General features: G+C 33.0%; 3 protein-coding genes across 7 annotated transcripts; 1 reads left to right on the forward strand and 2 right to left on the reverse strand.

The window, feature by feature from the left end:
- The first annotated feature begins 7,248 nt into the window (after nt 1-7,248).
- LOC106300942 (protein RRP45A) lies at nt 7,249-9,557 on the forward strand. 4 transcript variants are annotated; one of them, XM_013737214.1, is made up of 8 exons: nt 7,249-7,377; nt 7,548-7,704; nt 7,956-8,165; nt 8,241-8,336; nt 8,447-8,561; nt 8,639-8,719; nt 8,787-8,975; nt 9,061-9,557. In XM_013737214.1, the coding sequence occupies exons 2-8, from the start codon at nt 7,568-7,570 to the stop codon at nt 9,466-9,468; spliced, it is 1,236 nt and encodes a 411-aa protein (XP_013592668.1). In that variant the 5' UTR covers nt 7,249-7,377; nt 7,548-7,567; the 3' UTR covers nt 9,469-9,557. The 4 variants fall into 4 exon arrangements, with proteins under 4 accessions (XP_013592668.1, XP_013592667.1, XP_013592670.1 ...); XM_013737213.1 differs by having other exon boundaries at nt 7,254-7,377; nt 7,545-7,704; XM_013737216.1 differs by having other exon boundaries at nt 7,254-7,377; nt 7,545-7,704; nt 8,639-8,716.
- On the reverse strand, nt 9,518-12,719 carry LOC106300943 (3-hydroxyisobutyryl-CoA hydrolase-like protein 1, mitochondrial). The gene is made up of 15 exons (XM_013737218.1): nt 12,508-12,719; nt 12,344-12,424; nt 12,191-12,259; nt 12,032-12,095; nt 11,748-11,827; nt 11,557-11,640; nt 11,281-11,365; nt 10,953-11,038; nt 10,742-10,863; nt 10,589-10,649; nt 10,409-10,507; nt 10,213-10,314; nt 10,064-10,105; nt 9,865-9,991; nt 9,518-9,765 (listed from the first exon to the last, which is right to left on the reverse strand). The coding sequence occupies exons 1-14, from the start codon at nt 12,622-12,624 to the stop codon at nt 9,875-9,877; spliced, it is 1,209 nt and encodes a 402-aa protein (XP_013592672.1). The 5' UTR covers nt 12,625-12,719; the 3' UTR covers nt 9,518-9,765; nt 9,865-9,874.
- Nucleotides 12,720-15,766: 3,047 nt separating this feature from the next.
- Nucleotides 15,767-16,792, reverse strand: LOC106298939. 2 transcript variants are annotated; one of them, XM_013735069.1, is made up of 2 exons: nt 16,591-16,792; nt 15,767-16,271 (listed from the first exon to the last, which is right to left on the reverse strand). In XM_013735069.1, the coding sequence occupies exons 1-2, from the start codon at nt 16,689-16,691 to the stop codon at nt 15,983-15,985; spliced, it is 390 nt and encodes a 129-aa protein (XP_013590523.1). In that variant the 5' UTR covers nt 16,692-16,792; the 3' UTR covers nt 15,767-15,982. The 2 variants fall into 2 exon arrangements, with proteins under 2 accessions (XP_013590523.1, XP_013590522.1); XM_013735068.1 differs by having other exon boundaries at nt 16,573-16,785.
- Between the last annotated feature and the right edge of the window lie 788 nt (nt 16,793-17,580).

The raw sequence follows: 17,580 nt of genomic DNA on the forward strand, positions 1-17,580 counted from the left end.
TGCTCTAAAATCTAAGAAAGCAAAAGAGACGAAAGAAAACCTTTAGAAATCAGAGGATTATGCATACTGTTTCATATTATAGGTAGTTTTAGCAAAAATAAATTGTTTCGTAATATAATTAGTTTTCACATTTCAATGCATCTTTTTCACTTATTGGATATTGTATGACCAATTAAATACTCCACATGTTCTGAAATGTAAGATGTTTAGAATAATTTTTATGTTCTTATATATAAGATGTTCTCATCTTTCTAGGTAACTTTAAGTTTATCAAAAACTGTGTAGCCAATCAAATTTAATAGTTCTATTTTGTAATTGGTTGAGTAGTTTTTAGTTTATAATTTTAATGATAATTTTTAGGTAAAAAGTAATTTTCTTAATAAGTGTGTACTACCCAAAACATCTTACATTTCAGAACAGAGAGAGTACTATAAACTTTTTTATAATTGATTGAATTTATTAATTAGATATTATTTTTTAAAGTAACATATTTCTTAATAATAGTGATTTTAGCTAAAACTACCTACAATATGAATAGAGGGAGTATTAATCAAATACGATTGAAAATTTAGTAGATATATTAATAACCGAATATGACTTCGGAAAAGTTTTTTTTGTTGTTAAAAAAGTTAGTATTTAAAAAAAAAACATGTAATTCTTAAATAATATAAACCAAACTTATAGGCACATATTCTTTTGGTAGACGTGATGCGTGTTGTTGAGGCCACTCTGATTAAGAAACATATAAAGATAGTGGATGTGGTAGTGAGCTCACTATCACATTATTTCTACATGCATACTAAATTTTTCGTCTAACTGATGTATGATTATTCCATTATCTCATGATGTTAAGGATTGAACTGAATGTATGCACGACACTCCATTAAAACTAAAAAGAAAGTCGGGAGATATATGTCTCTCTGTTTTTCTTCTTCGTTGATTTTAGCGGTGACATAAGTATCTATTTGATAGCAATGAATCTTTAAACTGTACGTTCCTATTAAAGTTGTTAATAACTTAATATACATCCGTCTCCAACCATGTGGATTTTTCGATAATGGATTCCTCAGCCGTGAGTAATAATACTTAAGCACACACTAACCTAACCTTTTTTGTATTTCTATCATTTTTTTGGTGAAAGATTCGGGTGACTGTGAATAAATTACAAAAGCTATATCTGCTTCCTGTTCCACACGAATCACTTAACTTTGGAGTTTGAACGATACTATACATAATACATTATAACTTGTACAAAATATAAATTTTACAAACTACGAGGAGATGAAGTCTTCTTTTGGTATCTGGCGTTACCCACAGAAACTAGTCCAAGTATTATTTTTACAACGTTTATTTTGAAAAAGAAAAAGAGTTAAACTCGAATCTATTAAAGACACAGATCTAACCTCGGATGGGAGGTGCAACCCACGATATGCCCTCTCCCGGGTTTTCATACGGACGTATCCGCAGCCGTGGTGAGTAGAACAATGTGACTTAATTTCCGCAGTAGGAAAATCGAACCCGAAATGTGTTTGCATCCAAGGCCCGTCCACTACCACTGGACCACAAGGCCCACTCTTTTTTTTACAACATCTATCTATCTATCTTATTAAAACTCAAGTACAATTAGATTTGTTTGGAAACATAGATATCAATTTTTTAAAAAAAATTTGTTTGGAAACATGGATTGCAGTTTAAAAAAAAAAGTTTGTTTGGAAACATGGACTGCAGTTTAAAAAAAAGGTTTGTTTGGAAACATAGATTGCAGTTTTAAAAATGAGGTTTGTTTGGAAACATAGATATCAGTATATTAAAAAAAATGTAATGGGCTTATATTTTTAAGAAAAATTAGAAGTTCATTATATTATGATAAACTATCTATCTGGTACGTAATCGGGTTCGGTTCAGGTCTGTTTGGGTTTCAGGTTTACGGGGTCAAAAATTTCAGCCTCATTCGAATATTTCTAAATTTCAGTTCGGGTTCGCTTCGGATTTCTGCGGGTTCAGTTCGAGTTTGAATAACCCATTTAAATTACTTTTAAAATTTTAAAATTCATTATATACTTTAAATTTCTCAAAAACTATAAACAAAATAATATATTAAATATAAATCTGAATAACATATGTCAGAATACCTAAACTTAACATATCAATTAGAACAGTTCAAATATTGGATAGAGAATCAATAATTATTTTAAATATTTTTGGTGTTTTAAGTATACTTTTACTATTTTAGATATTTACTTTTGACTATTTGTATATATTTTCAAGTATTTAAACCAGCTTAAAAGTATCATATATATAAACATTAAATCTAAAAGTAATTAATATATAAGTATATAAATTTATTTCGGATACATTCGAGTATCCGAAATATTTCGGTTCGGATCGGGTTCGGTTTCGATTCTCCAAAAACCAAAATTTTGAATAATTCGGATATTTAATCAATTTCGGTTTGGGTTTGATATTAATTTTTTGGATTGGGATCGGTTCGGTTCTTCAGATTCGGGTTTTTTACCCAACCCTAATATTATTGACATGAAAAACAAATAAAAACATACTTTTGAAAAAATACATCCGTGCGGACGCGCGAGTCAAAGTCTAGTTTATCTTATTAAAGTAGAAGTACCATTTAGATATGTTTGGAAACATGGATAGTAGTAAAAAAAAAATAAAAGGTTGTTTGGAAACATTGATAGCAATGTATTAATTTACTATTTTATAATTAATTTCCTAAATCTACATATACTATACGAATGAGTCTATAAAAAAACAAACATACACAAATGAGCCTGTAATTTTGTACTATATTTAGACATGTTTTGTGTTGGTCCAATGCTAATCAAACAAGAAATATGACATACGTATAAAATGTAAACGTGAGACTAGAGATCAAACCAAGTCATACACACCCAAAACCATAACTGATCAAAAGAATACCATTTCATACAAACCCAAAACCATATAAATTCCCTAGAGTTATGTATAAACCCCATATAGATGTTTCAAAAAAAAAAACAGATATACAATACTAGAAACATAATTACCCAACATACAAACCTTAATTTTTTATGGACTATCAAACCGGTCATTGTTATATTTATTATTCAACTGATCAAATAATTTGAAATGCTATCGATTTTACAGCTCACCTTAAAATTCTTACTACAATGTTTATGGCTCACAACATTTTAAGGACGTCCCAGTTACATGACACAATGATGAAATACATAGTTTAAACAATAAACAAAAGTAGTTAAGATGGAATCTTTAAATTTTTTGTTTCTAAAATTTGTATATACTGTAAAACATGCATCTGTGCAGTCAAGATCTAGTTTTTATTAAAGCATATGCGCTATGCCGCTTTCTTTGGAATAAAGTGTGCTGAAAGAAAAAAACATGCAAGCGGAAATAGGGGTGTTCATTCCGGATATCGGTTCGGTTTCGGTTTGGTTTTTTCGGTTTTTCGGTATTTCGGTTAGTAAAATATAACTACCATTCTAAATCCATATTTACTTCGGTTCGGTTCGGTTTATATACCGTCGGTGTTTGGTTTATTCGTTTTTATACCAAAAAACATAATTCTTTATTTTGGGATCATATTATATGAATTTTAGAGTCTTGTTGTCAACACATTCATTTATTAAAAAATATTATAAGTTTAAATAAAAGAACAAAAATAAAAAATGTTTCTATCATCTAATAAAATAATCAAATCTATAATTAAAATCAAAGATCAAAATTTTGATAATAAAAATAAAAAAAAAAACAAAAAATAAAATAGAAGCACGAAGCACAAACAACAAGTTATTATATTCTTTCATATTTAGCGTTCATCAAAGTCATGTTTCTTCTATTAAACACGAAACTCTATTCGTTTATAGATAAAAAAAATTGTGAAAAATTTCCACTAATTATTATCAGCAAATTTATAATCTTTATTTCAATTTAGTCAATGCTAAATTAAAGCAAAAAGATCAAAAGAAGACTAAGAAAATAAGAAGCATGTTTGCGATGAATTGTTATTTAATTATAGTTCAAGTGTTTTACAAATCATGACTATTTTACTACTGTAAAAAATATGGTAATAGTTATTAGCAAAAAAATTAACTTATGATTTTCATACGTTGTTATAAAATATATACATATTTACATGTTTCTATTTTCTGATCGGTTTTATTCGGTTTATTCGGTTTTATCGGTTATATACCGAACCATATCCAAATCCTACGGTTTTTTAAAAATCATATCCATTCGGTTTGTATGGTATATACCAAATCCAAACCATATTATCTATTTCGGTTTGGTTCGGTTCGGTACGGTTCGGTACGGTTCGGTTTTGCCATATTGAACAGCCCTAAGCGGAAAGAATAAAAAATGAAGCAAAGAACAGACGAAGAAAATGTTGAAAGATTCATATTGTTCTCACTTAATTAAACTTTTTCCCTTACATATCAATCAAAAAAAATGAAACAGGAAAAACGAGGGCATGTAGGGAAAAAATGAAGTTGCCTACGAAAGTACTGAAATCCATAAATAAAAACCAAATGAAAATAATTGTTTTAAAAAAATTAATTCCATTTTCTAATAGTTAAATTTTTAAAATTAGTTCGATTATAATATAATTCCAAACATTTTTTGATATTATAAGTTGTCTCCTATAGGCTATAGCTACTCGTCCATGTGGTTTGTGTGAAGCAAATGTAGACAAGCTAATATCAGATTTTGGCTTTAACTTTGGTTCCGAGTTCTGACGATTGCTAGATCTATGCCAACATCAGTCTCCTTTGTAATGACAAGTAAAAGTAAACAAATTAAGACGACAGTTACCTTTATCTCTTTATAGTAATCAATGGTAATAATTAAGATGACACAATGATACAGTCAATTCATGGCCCCTTTAATGTCGTTTCTTTGAATTTTCCCAGTTCTTGTCGGAGGGTTTCTGAATATCACATGATCCTACACATAGAGATCAAAGCGTAAAATTTTTTTTTTTAACTCGAAAATTCATTTTATTCACTGAAAATATACAAGTTGAAACACATAAGCCAGCGAAAAATGAATAAATCCCCGAAAACAATAGTTCAAAAGAGGGAGACATGATACTAACCAAACCAACCGATGGATTTTAAAACAATAGACAAATAATATATAGAGAGATAATGGAATTACACAATAGCGTAAAAACTTTCACTCTTTATCTTTTTTTTCTTCTTCTAGTAAATAGATCTTCCATACTATTCTTTCTCCGAAAACATATATAGTCATGATATAATAACTACAGAAATAGGATACCTCTGATTAAGTTTTAAAATAGAAATTAGAAGCTAAACGTACTAGTGTGTAAGACCCCAAAACTATAAGAAAGAGGAACAAAACGAGTTAGAATAAGCACCTTAATGTTCTAGTCATCACTTTCTATAACTTGAATATTCGATGCAAAAGTTGTTGGTTTTATGTTAGATTGTCTTCACAGAAGTTAATGTATTTCTTAAAAAGATCAGGTCCTATCCACTCACAAAGTAGCCCTGAAAAAAAAACGGAACCGAAAAACCGAACCGGAACCGACTATCTGAAACCGAAAACGGACCGAAACCCTCAAATACCCCAATGGTTCATATATTTCTATATCCGAATAACCGAACTCGAACCGGAACCGAACCAAGAACCGAACGGGTACCCGAATATCTGGAAAAAAAAAATCACCTTTTAATATAAGGTAAAATGTCTTAAACCTTACTAGAAACCAGGTTGAACGGGAAGAATGAAAACATTGTTACCACCAGACCACATTATCTTTTATGTACTATCTAATATTATACATATATATCGTATTTCTAAATTAAAATACATTAAATACTTATGAAAAATAACATTTTAGTAACTCGAACCATAGTTGGATTGACGAATATGCAACTGTGTAACCACTAGACTACTTAGATTAACATGTTAACTAACATATTTTGTATATATATATATGTTCATATATTAAACGGTATCTGAAACCGAATTAGAACCGAACCAAAACAAAATCGAAACATAACCAAAATTTCATAAGTACCTATTGGGTACAAGAATGATTTATCCGATATACCCGGAACCGAATGGTTTCTATCCGAAACCGAACCGAATATCCGAATGCCCATGGCTATCACAAAGCATCACCAAAAATAAGAACTACAGTATTTCTGCAACTATATATTTTTTTGTTGCAATCTATACTATTAAAGCAGAATTCTTCTTAGGATTATGCCCCTGACTTTTTCAATTAATTACAAAATTTTCAATTAACTTTTTCAGTGGCTTTTCCAATAATAAACCTGATTTTGTCGGTCAAAACAATTAACTAGATTTGTAAGGGCAGTGGGTTTGGACCTATTAAGGTAAATAAGATATATGTTTGCTTTGCTTTCTGGGTGAATTAGTTTTTGCGATCCAACTTTATCATTTTTGCATGTGATTTTAAAATCAAGTAATGATGCGTCTCATTTTAATTCTTTTTGAGAAAATTAAAATGTTTGAAAATATAAAATATCAACATTATAATTTTTTCATAATATAAACATTACATATTATATTTTTAATAAAAACTATAACATTTTTTTCTGAATATAGTAACTTTATTTTATTAAAATTATTTGTTATTACTTGCTATATTATTTATACCTTAAATAAATTGATATGTAAATAAAATAATTTTCTAAATATTTCTCTCATTTTATTATATTGGTGATTCACAATATGAGGATTTTTTTTTATTTTACCTCAATTATTTGAAATGATTTAAAACAGAAATGTAACCAAAACCAAAAAAATCGAAATTTTTATATATCCATACCACACAAAATATCAAATATTCAATCACTTTAACCAAAAATCAACTTCATATATAACCAAAACTGTTCGTATATTTCTAAACCAAAAACCACAACCAAACTGAAACCGAAAACAAATAAAAGTAAATTAGAGTCGAACGAAAACCGAAAATGTTTATAGTAAAATAAATTAGTTAACAAACAGTTATATCAATAAATTTGTCAACAAATATATTCCCGCGCTTTTAAAGCGCGGATCAAAATCTAGTTATCATTATAAAAAAAACTATTTTTGCTAGTTGGAAAAAGAACAAATGGGCTAACATAAATCCTGGAAAAAGCTATATTGGGCCGGGCCTGCAAATCTAAGAGCCCATATTCTCAGGCGTCGTTTCTCAACAAAACCTCTTCCCAGTCGCCGCCGAGCACCGCCGTCTTGTTGTAGAACTTAGAAGGCGAGAGGGAGAGAGCTATAAAGAGAGAAAAATCCCATTCTTCTTCGTGTCTTCTCTCTTTCCTCGGAAGGATCGAGCCATTACAAGAGTCTCTCTGGCTTTCAAAGGCATAAACTCTAAAACCCTTGTCTGTTTTTTTCATCACATGTATCGATTAGTTGAAAGATGAATCCTCATTAGTGTTCTTATCTTTCTAATTGTATCAGTATACTGTATTTGCAAATGGGCTGCCCAAAGTTTTGATTTTTACTTCTTTTTTTTGAAATCGTCTTAGTAGTCATAGGCTCATAGCAAGTAATGGAAGGGAGATTGGCTAATATGTGGAGGTTGACTGTGAACGAAAGTAAGTTCGTGGAAACTGCGTTGCAGTCTGAGCTCAGAGTCGATGGTCGTGGTCTTTATGATTACCGCAAGCTTACTATTAAGTTTGGAAAGTAAGTGCCCACTTCATCTACTTTCTCTTGTCTTCTGCTTATGGATACTGTTTCTGCATCTTGGAGGCTTCTATAAGTTTCTGCTGCTTCTAGCTCAGAAAAGCTTCAATCTTTTTTGTGGGTTTGTGGTTTGCTATGTACAGAACAGTCTCTTTAGTCTCTTACTGCTTCTTCCTTTGAGGCCTTGTTGGAGATTTTGTACTAGTTGTAACTAAAGAGCACTTTTTCATCTTGTGTGAATTAATTAACAGAGAGTATGGTAGCTCAGAAGTTCAACTTGGTCATACTCATGTGATGGGTTTTGTGACTGCTCAGTTGGTACAACCTTACAAAGACAGACCTAATGAAGGATCTCTCTCTATCTTCACGGAGTTTTCTCCTATGGCTGATCCATCGTTTGAGCCTGGCCGTCCTGGCGAGTATGCAGTGGAGCTGGGCCGTATTATAGACCGTGGTCTAAGGTAACTCTACATTTGGAATAATCTGCATTAAAGATAGCAGAAACAATGGTAAACTGGTCACTGTGTTGGTTGCAGAGAAAGCCGTGCGGTTGATACAGAGTCACTCTGCGTTCTAGCTGGAAAGAAGGTCTGGTCTGTTCGCATTGATCTTCACATTTTGGACAATGGAGGGTAGGTTTTTATTGGCTACAGCACTTCTCCTCTCCTTCATGTTCGTTGAAGGTTCTGGTTTCAAGATGATGCTCTCTTATTTGTGTGTTTTATCACTTGCTCTTGTATAGGAACTTGGTTGATGCTGCAAATATTGCTGCGTTAGCAGCGCTTATGACGTTTAGGAGACCAGACTGCACTGTAGGAGGGGAAAACAGTCAAGAAGTTATCATACATTCACTAGAGGTTAGTCATATCAAGTGAAAACTTGTAAGAAGTTGTTGTTCGAATCTCAACTTCAATCGTTTGATTTCTTTGTGCAGGAACGGGAGCCACTACCACTGATAATACACCATCTCCCCATAGCCTTTACGTTTGGATTTTTCAACAAAGGCAACATCGTGGTAATAGAAATTGAGTTTTTGTTTCCTTTTTTATGAGATAAGAAACGGGTATTGTGTTGTTATGTAGGTGATGGACCCAACTTATGTTGAAGAAGAGGTTATGTGTGGGAGAATGACTGTGACAGTCAATGCCAATGGTGATATATGCGCAATCCAAAAACCGGGAGAAGAAGGTGTGAACCATAGTGTAATCCTTCATTGCTTACGTCTTGCTTCTTCAAGAGCTGCTGCAACAACAAAGATTATTAGAGAAGAGGTAAAAGTTGCAGAGCGTTTTCCTTTTGGATATAAAAAGATAACAGTTCATTCACATTTTGCTGTTCTTTGTTATCTTGGTGCAGGTTGAAGCATATAACCGTGAGAAGAACTTACAGAAGGTGAAGCGACATCCTACTTTGGCTAAATCTGAAGTTTCTGGACCTATTGTAGTTGTGAAGGAGGGACATAAGAAGTCTTCAGATGAGGATAAATCTGCAGAGATGTCTCAGGAACATGTCGAATTGAAAACCAGCAAGGAACAGGAAGCTGTTGCCTCTCCTGCCACTTCCAAAGGAACTGAAACTCGTTCTGTTTCTTCTAATCCAGCGATCAAGGGAAAGACAAACGACTCTGGGCATGCGCAGAAAGAAGTAACCGGAGATGTAGAGATGAAAGATACACCTAAGGTTACAAAACACAAGGATGGAGAGAAGACACTCAAAGATGCTGTCAAGCCTAAGAAGAAGAAGAGGAAAAACAAAAGCAGTTGAAAGAAGTTTGATGTTAGCACTTTATTATAATAGAAAGAGCACAAAGCAATGTGTTTAGAACTTCATTATATAGTTATTTGTTTCTTATTTTTGAATTACATACACCACTCTCTATTCGTTTAAAAATGAAAGAATGCTTAATCTATGCTTAATCGTGTTAATAATTTTATAACTCAATTAGCCAAAACGTATGAAATCTTAATACAACAATTGGTATTATTTTTTAAATATCAAAGTAGATGAGCCCCCCTCCCCCTCTTTCATTGTCTTGAAACATGAGAAGAAGTTGACAGCAATCTGTGAAAACGGAGACATATAAATTGTTATTAGTCACATACACTAAACTTTTCAGACTGTATATTAAAAGGATGTAATAAAAGCTTTGGTGATCCACACCTGAAGTAATCTAAATGCTTTCTCTGAGTTTGATAGGAAGGTCAAGATCAGGTTCAGAGGGAGTCAAGGAAGAGAAATAATCATCAACCATGTCCTCTGTAACTTTCTCCAAGGTTGGGGGATCCCACTGCACAACACCAATCTCTTTATAATGACGTGCTTATTATACAGTACTGAAAATATTAGGATTAACAAGTACCTTTGGTGCGTCGTCCTTGTCTATCAATCGAGCTCGTACTCCCTTTTCACCATTGAAACGTAACTCATCAGTTCACTCGTTACTTTAAGTACCTTTTTCTTTTTTTTTGAACAAACTTTAAGTATATTATATGCCAAAAACTCGCATACCTCACAAAAATTACCGGAAAAGTTCCCAATTGTTCCTTGTAGCGACATTCTATACTCGCGAATCAAGCATTGATCAAGTGTTTGAAATCTTCCTTCTCGAACCTATTGGATTCGTTTAAAGAAGCAATATAAGCCGAGGAAAACGAAAAATGAGATACTTGACGATGTTTACAAGCAAAGTTAATTGTGAACTTACAGATCTCAATGCGACCTTCAAGGACAACGGCGAGGTTTCCTTAAGCCTACGTAGAGTCGTAGTGCACCATATGTCCTTTGTTCGACCAGCCTCGACTTCCTGGTTATACCCAAAAGACCATTACTTTTCTTGACTCGAGATGGTCACCACACTCGCAGAATCATTTGTAAAGAGACTTACCAAAGAGTCAATAATTTCTTCCACTGTGTCATGACAGAAGCATTTTTCAAGTAACTCGATCCTACCAAAAAAAAGGGAACAAAGCAAACTTTGGAAGCTGATATGAAAATACAAGGTATGAGTTTTTTATCTCTAGAATTCAGGAAAACAAACCTGCGAATAACACCAGTCTTTTCTGGATGGGCAGCTTCTGCACATTTTTCTAAGGTTGCTTCAACAACAGAAGGATCATCGGTGAGGAGCTTCTTGAGCTGTTGTTCCAATATAGGAACCTCCTGTTGTTGGAGAAGAAACCATTACTACCTAGTACGTAAGATAAGTTTATGAAAACATAAAAAAAGCTGATTAATGTAATCGATATTACCGTACTACTAATATAATGTGTCGCGAGGCCACATGCCAACATTTCTGCGCCACTGATCTTTAACCCAGTAAGACCCAGATACTCCCCTGCACATAGTCTCTATTAAATCATCCACATCCTATGGAGCTATAACAATATATTATGAAACATGAACATTATAAAGAAAAAAATAGACTTGGTTGATTGTTATCAGTAAGATTTGTTCTTTAACTTCCTATTGAATAAGTAATTTCTATGGTAAGTTGCTCTCCAAGAACTGATAATACTGTGAAATGACAAACCTAGAGAGAAGTGAACCTAAGCAGTTCAAAACAAATCACAAGCATACCTAAGCGACCAGGTAAGTGGGAGAGATTAAAAGAAGCGCCAGCATCAGGATGAAAACCAATGACTGTTTCAGGTGTAGCAAAAATCTGCAATATCCAAGGGCTTTTTTACTAAATGCTACAAGAAGTTGTCCAAGGGAATAAAACTAGAATCCAGCTGAACGAATAATCGCAAGGAGGCGGAAAAATAGATGGTGAGAAGGGAATAAAACTACAAGTGCTGGTTTACTGCATGCTCAGAAGTGGAGAAAAAGGATATAGGAGGGAACATCACATACAGTTCTATCAGTAGCTACACGAAATGTCCCAGGTATCGAAACTCCAGCTCCGCCTCCCATGGTAACACCATTAAGAATTGCCACCTGCACACAGAGAAAGCATGGTGTCATTCTACTTATCGTGGTGTTCATGGACATCGTTGTTTCATACTGGTTGCAGAGAAAATAATCAAAAAGTAAAGATCACTTACATGTGGCTTCAGATATGTGCCTAGAAAGTAGATAAAATTATACAAAGTCCAGAAGAACTCCCTAATAGCATCCGGGCTACCTACATTGATTCCAGGAGAACTAAGTGAAGCAAACAGAAAGTATATAAGACACATAGAGGTACAACTAATCGGTAGTAGATTTAATCACACACCCTTTCACATGACATCTAATGTTCATGAATAAAAAACCTCATTTTTCGATCCTACCTAGATTCTTCCCGTAAATCAAAACATGAGAATGAATATTAGAATTATTCATGTACCTCTCTTTCTTAAATGGTAGATAGACACAATATCTCCACCGGCACAAAACGCCCTTCCACTCCCCTTCAACAGTTCAAGAAGAAGCGTTAGGAGCTTTCGTCACATATCAAACACAAAAAGAAGACGAATCAACAACAATGCCATGAATCACAAATCACCTTCATCATCACGAACCCGATATTAGGATCCTCTTCCCAATTCTTATAAAGCTTATGCAACCTAACTCCCTTATTGAACAACAACACACACACAAAAAAAAAATCAAATCTCAAAAGGAACTACTCTGGCCACAACATCACAGCCAAATGTACCATGTGAGTGGTGAGCGCGTTAAGAGCAGGTGGCCGATTGAGAATCGCAGCACGGGAACAGCCGCTTCCTTCAAAGAGAACCTAATCGAACCAATCACCGAGACTATATCATTCCCAGATTCACGCAAAGAGATGAAACAGAAACGGAGGCAGAGCTCGAAAACCTGGTTATCGAGATCATCCGGGGTGACCTTGAGCGAGCAGAAGCTCCTCCGGTAACCGAATCTCCATAGCTGCTTATCTCGAACGACTCTCGTCAAGAATCCGTTTGCGTTATGCATGACTCTTCTTCGTCTCCTTCTTCTTTGTACACTATCTCTATACTCTCTTATTTGGCAAAAAAAATCAAAAATGGCGGATCGTTTTGTGCGTCGTGGCCTTGTTAATCGGCTCCGATTTCACTGGGAGGAAACCTCTGGTTTATACAGAGGGTCTTAGTCGTCTTCTCTGATGACGTGTCCCGTCTCCTAAGGCTGATGGGCCGATCCAAAGCTAAATTTAGTTTATCCTATAATATGGGCCTCATGATTACCAAGTCGTCTAACCAATCGGATATTACCATAATAGCCCTGACCTATTTATAGTTTAGAGTAATTTTTGTCAAGAAAACTAGATCCTTTCTCTGAGTTTGATTCTTTGATGGGAAGGTCAAGATCAGGTCAAGAGGGAGTCAAGGCCCTTGACTCACGGGAGAGGACCTTAATTACTAATAATCATTTTAAGTGACGTACTTATTATATGCATGGATGGGTTGTTGAAAAGCTAAACAAATATATTTGGTGCTTCCTCCCTGTCTATCAATCGAGCTCGTACTCACTTCTCACTAGGGGTGTTCAATCCGGATATCGATTCGGTTTCGATTCGGTTTTTTCGGTTTTTCGGTATTTCGGTTAGTAAAATATAACTACCATTCTAAATTCATATTTACTTCGGTTCGGTTCGGTTTATATACCGTCGGTTTTCGGTTTATTCGGTTTTATACCAAAAAACATAATTCTTTATTTTGGGATCATATTATATGAATTTTAGAGTCTTATTGTCAACACATTCATTTATAAAAAATATTATAAGTTTAAATAAAAGAACAAAAATAAAAAATGTTTCTATCATCTAATAAAATAATCAAATCTATAATTAAAATCAAAGCTCAAAATTTTGATAATAAAAATAAAAAATAAAAAATAAAACAGAAGCACGAAGCACAAAAAAAATAAGGTTATATTCTTTCATATTTAGCGTTCATCAAAGTCATGTTTCTTCTATTAAACACGAAACTCTATTCGTCTATAGATAATAAAAAAATTGTGAAGAATTTCCACTAATTGTTATCATCAAATTTATAATCTTTATTTCAATTTAGTCAATGCTAAATTAAAGTAAAAAGATAAAAAAAAAACTAAGAAAATAAGAAGCATGTTTGCGATGAATTGTTATTTAATTATAGTTCAAGTGTTTTACAAATCAGGACTATTTTATTACTGTAAAAAATATGGTAATAGTTATTAGCAAAAAAATTAACTTATGATTTTCATACGTTGTTATAAAATATATACATATTTACATGTTTCTATTTTTTTATCGGTTTTATTCGGTTTTATCGGTTATATACCAAACCATATCCAAATCCTACGGTTTTTTAAAAATCATATTCATTCGGTTTATATGGTATATACCAAATCCAAACCATATTATCTATTTCAGTTCGGTACGGTTCGGTACGGTTCGGTTCGGTACGGTTCGGTACGGTTCGGTACGGTTCGGTACGGTTCGGTACGGTTCGATTTTGCCATATTAAACAGTCCTACTTCTCACCATTAAAACATTACTACTTAGCCAAGAATGCCATTACGTGGTGTTTAGTGACGTCGTTAATTATTGCCATAAAGTATATAAAACTTTACACACTCCAGAGAAAAAAACTTGTTAAGAGCATCCCGAATTATACGTACCTAGCTACTATACATGCCAAAGGAAATATAAGTTAAGAAATTCAGTTGTAAGGTTTTTTCTGTCAGTACATAAGACATATATAAACTAATCAGTAATCACGAAACTCGCAACTATTAGAATAAGCATGCACACTCTCATGCGTCATGCCATCTAATCTTTATGGAAACGCTCGCATTTTTATCATATTTATCTTCCCATAAACCATCGGTATTATTATAATACCCATGCTTGTTTAACCTAATCGGGTATTTCAACGTTTTAGTGTGCTGACGTAATTAGTTCCTCTTTCTTTTTGGTAAAGCAATGACGACCTTTTTCTTTACTCATAATAATATCATGAAGTTGGAAAAATACATAATAGATACAACCAAAAAAATTTCAGGGTGATGTATGCTTTATTAAAAAGGTAAAAAGAATTTTGATGCCATTCGACAGTCACATGTTTATCACTTGTTCGAGCGGTATCATTCTAATGGGAAAAAAGGAAACTTGAGAAAGGACGTCTAACGAATTTGAGTGGCAGAGACGGTAGGTGGCAGCTTTTAGTTTTAGTTTTATGACATACTCCATCCGATTTATTTTATTTGTCATTTTAGACTTCGACAGATAGATTAATAAAACATTTAAATTTATCTATTTACTAGATAAAAACATCATTACCAATACACCTAACCAGATTTCAACCAATAGAAGAATAGATTAAAATAAAAAGTCAATAAATTTTGCATTGAAATCATAAAACGACACTAATTTTGAAACGAAAATGTTGCTCTAAAACGGCATCTAATTCGAAACAGAGGAAGTATCATATTTTATTATAATCTGGCCCAAAAGAAGAAACATGACAAATGACTAGAAAAGCATTAAGTTCTCCTCAAGAAATCTCAGCAACATATGTGGATCGATGTTCGTAATACTGCTTGAAGTATTTAGTGTACTAGAGCCACATGGAAAATATGTAGTATATAAATGCTTGAAGTATTTTTGCATGTCTTTATAAGAACTTAATCAACAAACTATTTGTTTATTATATCAGATGATTTACAATAACCAAAACTATCAACCTTAGCTAGGAACTTATTTTTTCATGTTAACCTTGTTTTATGAAAACCCTTTAACAAAAAAATGTTAACCTGTTGTGGTGTATTACAAGTCGACAGATGATTTACGATATACCAATCTCCGGAACACGTTTTCCATGTTTTAAAACTTAATCTGATAGGTCTACCGTCTACATATAGACTATATATACATTGGCTTAAATTAGGTTTAACATAAATCCCTCCATAGTCGTCTTAGATAGCACTATTGATTAACATTTTTCTAAACAACAAATCGTTATCGATATCACAAAATAAGGTGAATATGACTGCTAACTATGTGGACTGTTAATAGCGACAGAATGGTGTCATCAAATGCCGATTGAGGTATAACAAAACACACATACACAATTCATCACGAATCAACCAATCATTCAAAGCCAAAAATACTATTTATTTAAAACACTCGCTAACATCATCATATTCATCATGACATACATAACTCCGCAGGTATATTACATTCTCACACTCATAGCAACATCAAAGACATCCCTATTTATATCTTACATACATTTATATGTGTCTTATTATATCTCAGATCCTAATTACCCTATAACTCTCTCAAATTTTGGTTATTTCGAAAACATTACTAACACATGACATCCTTGAGAAGCTTGTACCTGCGAGTGGCTGATCTAGGAGAAGGTGCGCCGGTTTTACCCTTGTCTGTTGCTGGAGGAATACTACTACTTGTAGTAATCTGGTTAATCTCTTGTTGTTTGATCTGGTGAGCTGAAGAATATTCCGACCGGTACGATCTCTTAGACGATCTACCTTTAACACCGTGCTTTGCTCCGGTTGGGCTCCTCGCTTCCCATTGACACCAATCGCAGATCTTAATTGGATCAGCTTGCTCTTTGTAATAGCTACTACAGTACCTGTATCAAGAGTATCATGATTATGAGTTTATGATATGATAAATTTATGTGCCATGTATGGTAGTTGTTGAAGTAGTTCTTTCTGGTTTGACAATATACAAATCCTATACAATACATCTATATATATCATATATCCATGCTAGTGATTTGATGTATGATGAGCATCTGCCTAAATCGATATATATATATACTAGTGATTTGACAATTAAATCTATTATACGTTGCTACTATGCATGATGATGGTGGTGATATTGCACATATATGTTGTTAATTAATATGCGCATATAGTATATAGATATACAAATATGTAAATACATACGAGTGTTGAAAGCGATTAAGGCACTTGCTGCAATGAAAGAGCTTATCGATGAAACCCACATCACCACACATGCAACATACTCTTCTTTCAAGATCCACCATTCTTGTTTTCCTTTATTAGCAGACGATGGAGAATATGAATGAGAGGAGGAGAAGGAGAAGGAGAAGGAGAAGGAGAGAGAACAAAAGGGAAGGATTGATTCTATATGGGAGAAAAAGAAATATAAATGCGTTACTAAATTTATTATATAGGAAAGTCGGTAATATTTTTATAAAATCAAGGAAAATGTTTAATAAAAATATAATAGCGTAATAAGGCAGGTTGCTTTGGAGTCGTTTTCAGTTGAAGCTTGGGAGGTGGAAAAACAAAGAACCTTAAAATATATAATCAATTTACAATGACTGTTTTACCCTTGCAACTTTATTTGCATTTATGTTTGGGTGCTATTCTATGAACGTTATCTTTTGTCCTTTTTCGGGCTTTCACAAAGAAGGAAACTTGTGGGATGTCATTTATTTGACTTTTCCTCTATAAATAGAGAGCGTGACGGAGACTACCGTTTGGTTAGAAGCCTCACAAGATACATTGCAAATTTCTAACCAAATATATATTTTTGTTTAAAATATATATTTTTAAAAATGTTTCCAATAACTCTTCTAATCTTAAATCAAATACTAATTTAATTTTCACATTTAACTAACAAATAGTATAAGAGTAAATTTAGAAAAGAGTAATAATTACACCTTAAAAATTGAAAGCATCTAACTTTGTAGAATTTTTTGATATATCTTAATTAAAAACTAAGGAAATATATTATAAACTAAATGTCGTAATTGCCAATTGGTGAAAGAAAATCTGATTTCAACGTGAAAATGAATAGCATAGAAATGTATAAACTATACGGAAAACATGACACTATTTAGGAACTAGTGGTTAAATTTCCTAGATTGAGAATTTGTTATATCAATACTTTTGTTAAATTGATCACCG

This window comes from Brassica oleracea, chromosome C6 (assembly GCF_000695525.1).
Source record: "Brassica oleracea var. oleracea cultivar TO1000 chromosome C6, BOL, whole genome shotgun sequence".
In the NCBI taxonomy this organism is placed as follows: domain Eukaryota; kingdom Viridiplantae; phylum Streptophyta; class Magnoliopsida; order Brassicales; family Brassicaceae; genus Brassica; species Brassica oleracea.